This window comes from Henckelia pumila, chromosome 2, assembly GCF_033568475.1.
Source record: "Henckelia pumila isolate YLH828 chromosome 2, ASM3356847v2, whole genome shotgun sequence".
Taxonomy (NCBI): Eukaryota; Viridiplantae; Streptophyta; class Magnoliopsida; order Lamiales; family Gesneriaceae; genus Henckelia; species Henckelia pumila.
Genome location: NC_133121.1, coordinates 166892096 through 166894580, shown reverse-complemented (window position 1 = coordinate 166894580; position 2485 = coordinate 166892096). Strand labels below are relative to the sequence as shown.

General features: G+C 38.7%; 1 protein-coding gene across 1 annotated transcript; it reads left to right on the top strand.

The window, feature by feature from the left end:
* Positions 1-2270, top strand: LOC140880806 (uncharacterized). Its single transcript, XM_073285592.1, has 2 exons — positions 1-1983; positions 2106-2270. The coding sequence occupies exon 1, from the start codon at positions 123-125 to the stop codon at positions 1881-1883; it is 1761 nt and encodes a 586-aa protein (XP_073141693.1). The 5' UTR covers positions 1-122; the 3' UTR covers positions 1884-1983; positions 2106-2270.
* Positions 2271-2485: the final 215 nt, after the last annotated feature.

Sequence of the window (2485 nt, the reverse complement as noted above, 5' to 3'; positions counted from 1 at the left end):
CAAATTTTTCCCTCGTGTTCAAGAAGAAAGTGCATTTAACGGGTAATGGTAGCTGTTCAAGTTTAATCAATCAAAAGTAAAGATTATCGTGGCTGATTTTGTCTACTGTTGGCCGGAGATATATGAGGCTAAGTCAGGCGATTCGGAGGGGGATTTTACGCAAATATCCGACTGTGAGTGACTATTCATTTTCATATTTCTGTGCTACGTTTCATAGTGTAAGATCGCACAAACCCAGATTCGATTTTAGTTGTATTCGTGAGCTGGACGATGCCGTGTGTCTGTTTCGTAAAATGGTGAGAGTGAGACCGAAACCTTCTGTTATTGTATTCAACAACCTGTTGACTGTGTTGGTAAAGATGAAACACTATTATGCTGCCCTCCAAATGTATGATGAAATGCGTCTCTTAGGTGTTCGTAATTCTTGCACGATGAATATTGCTATTAATTGCTATTGCCAGCTGAATCGAGTAGATTTTGGGTTCTCCATCTTGGGTTGCTTCTTCAAGCTTGGTATTGAACCGAACATTATCACCTTTAACACTCTCATCAAAGCCGTCTTCTTTGCAGATAAGGCATTTGATGCGGTGGAAATTTTTAAAAAGTTATTAAGAGAGAAACTATGTGAGCCAGACGAAGTCACATTTCTAGCAGTTATAAATGGGTTGTGCAAAGCTGGGCACACTCTCATGGCCCGTGATTTACTGGGTACGTTGGAAAAAGGAACTTGCAAACCTGATGTCATGTCCTACAGCACGATAATTGATAGTCTCAGTAAAGACAAGATGGTGGATGAGGCAGTCCAATTATTTAACCAGATGATTGAGAAAGGGGTTACTCCAAATGTTGTTACTTACAATTCAGTAATCCAGGGCCTGTGCAATTTCGGCCGCTGGAGAGAGGTGAAAGACTTGTTTATTGACATGCGAGGTCTCAAAATTTATCCAGATGTGATTACTTTTAATATATTGGTCGATGCATTTTGCAAGGAAGGAATGGTCAGTGAGGCAGAGGATTTGTTCAAAAGCATGAAGGAGAGGAATATTTCCCCTGATACTTTCACATACACTGCCTTGCTAGATGGATATTGTTTACGAGGAGAAATTGATAAAGCACGGAGATTGTTCGATTCCTTTCCTTTAATGGGCCTCAAGCCTTCTATGATTAGCTACAACACTATGCTCAATGGTTACCTTAAGAAACGAAAGGTGGATGAAGCCTGGACTGTTTTTCATGAAATTTCCTCCAAGGGTTTGGAGCCTACAACAGATTCCTACAACATCATGTTACAAGGATTATTTCGTGCAGGTAGATATGATTCTGGCCAGAAGCTTTTCATTGAGATGGAAGCTCGGAAAGTATATCCTAACATGATTACTTATTCTATTATCTTGGATAGCTTGTGTAAGACTCGACAATTTACCCAAGCATTTTCATTTCTGAGAACAATGGAAGATAAAGGTCTCAGTCCTAACATTGTAACCTATTCTATCATGATAGATGGGTTATGCAAGGGTGGAAAACCTGATGTTGCTAGAATTATTTTCAACCAACTTCATTTTAAAGGTTTGAAGCCCGATGTTTTTACTTATAACATCATGATCGGCTCACTTTGTTTAGTGGGACATGTACAAGAGGCAAAAGATATGCTAATCGATATGGAAAAAGGTGGTTGTACACCTAATAGTGTGACATTCAATGTTTTTGTTCAAAACTTGCTAAAAAGAGGAGAACTTAACGAGGCAATGCAACTCTTGGAAGAAATGGTTAGAAGGGGTTTCTCATCTGATGCAACAACTATGTCCATGCTACTTCATAAATTAGAGGACTGTCGAGATAATGTTCTGCTGGATATGATTAAGAGGCTTGCCCCAAGCAAATGAATAATCCTTCTCTGGAACCCAAATTTTCCTCAACTACTGATTGAAGTTGTATACATCTTTTGATACTCTTAAAAGTACGAAAATACGTACATGGGAAATGGTAAGTCGGTACCCTCCGGAAAGCTAAGGCTTTCTAAAGCATCATTTTTATGTTGAACCTGTTCTAGCCTTGCTACAAAACTTTGGTCTGTTTAGTAACTTGTTTTTTTTTTGTAATTTCAGATTCAGTTTTCTTTCGTTGTGTGATGTGTCAGACTGTCTAAAGAGAAGGCAGAGATTGGTCCGCTATCTACTGCCTTTGGTTAGTCCACATATTATTTACAGATGGTACTGAATTAGGTATGATTTCTTTGAATTTATAAAAGACTCGGGTGGGATCATCAACCCAACAAGAGAGCCAGATTCCAAGATATTCTCATCTTGATGATTGAGGCTTGATCAACCGTATCAGAAGTAGAAATAGAAATTGTCTTCATCATCGAATATAATACCTTGCTACAAGTTTGATGTTGCTAGGAATCTTTTCAACGAACTTTCTTTGAAATGTTTGAAGCCTAGTGTTGAGATTTAACCATCATGATCGGCTCTCTTTGCCTAGAAGG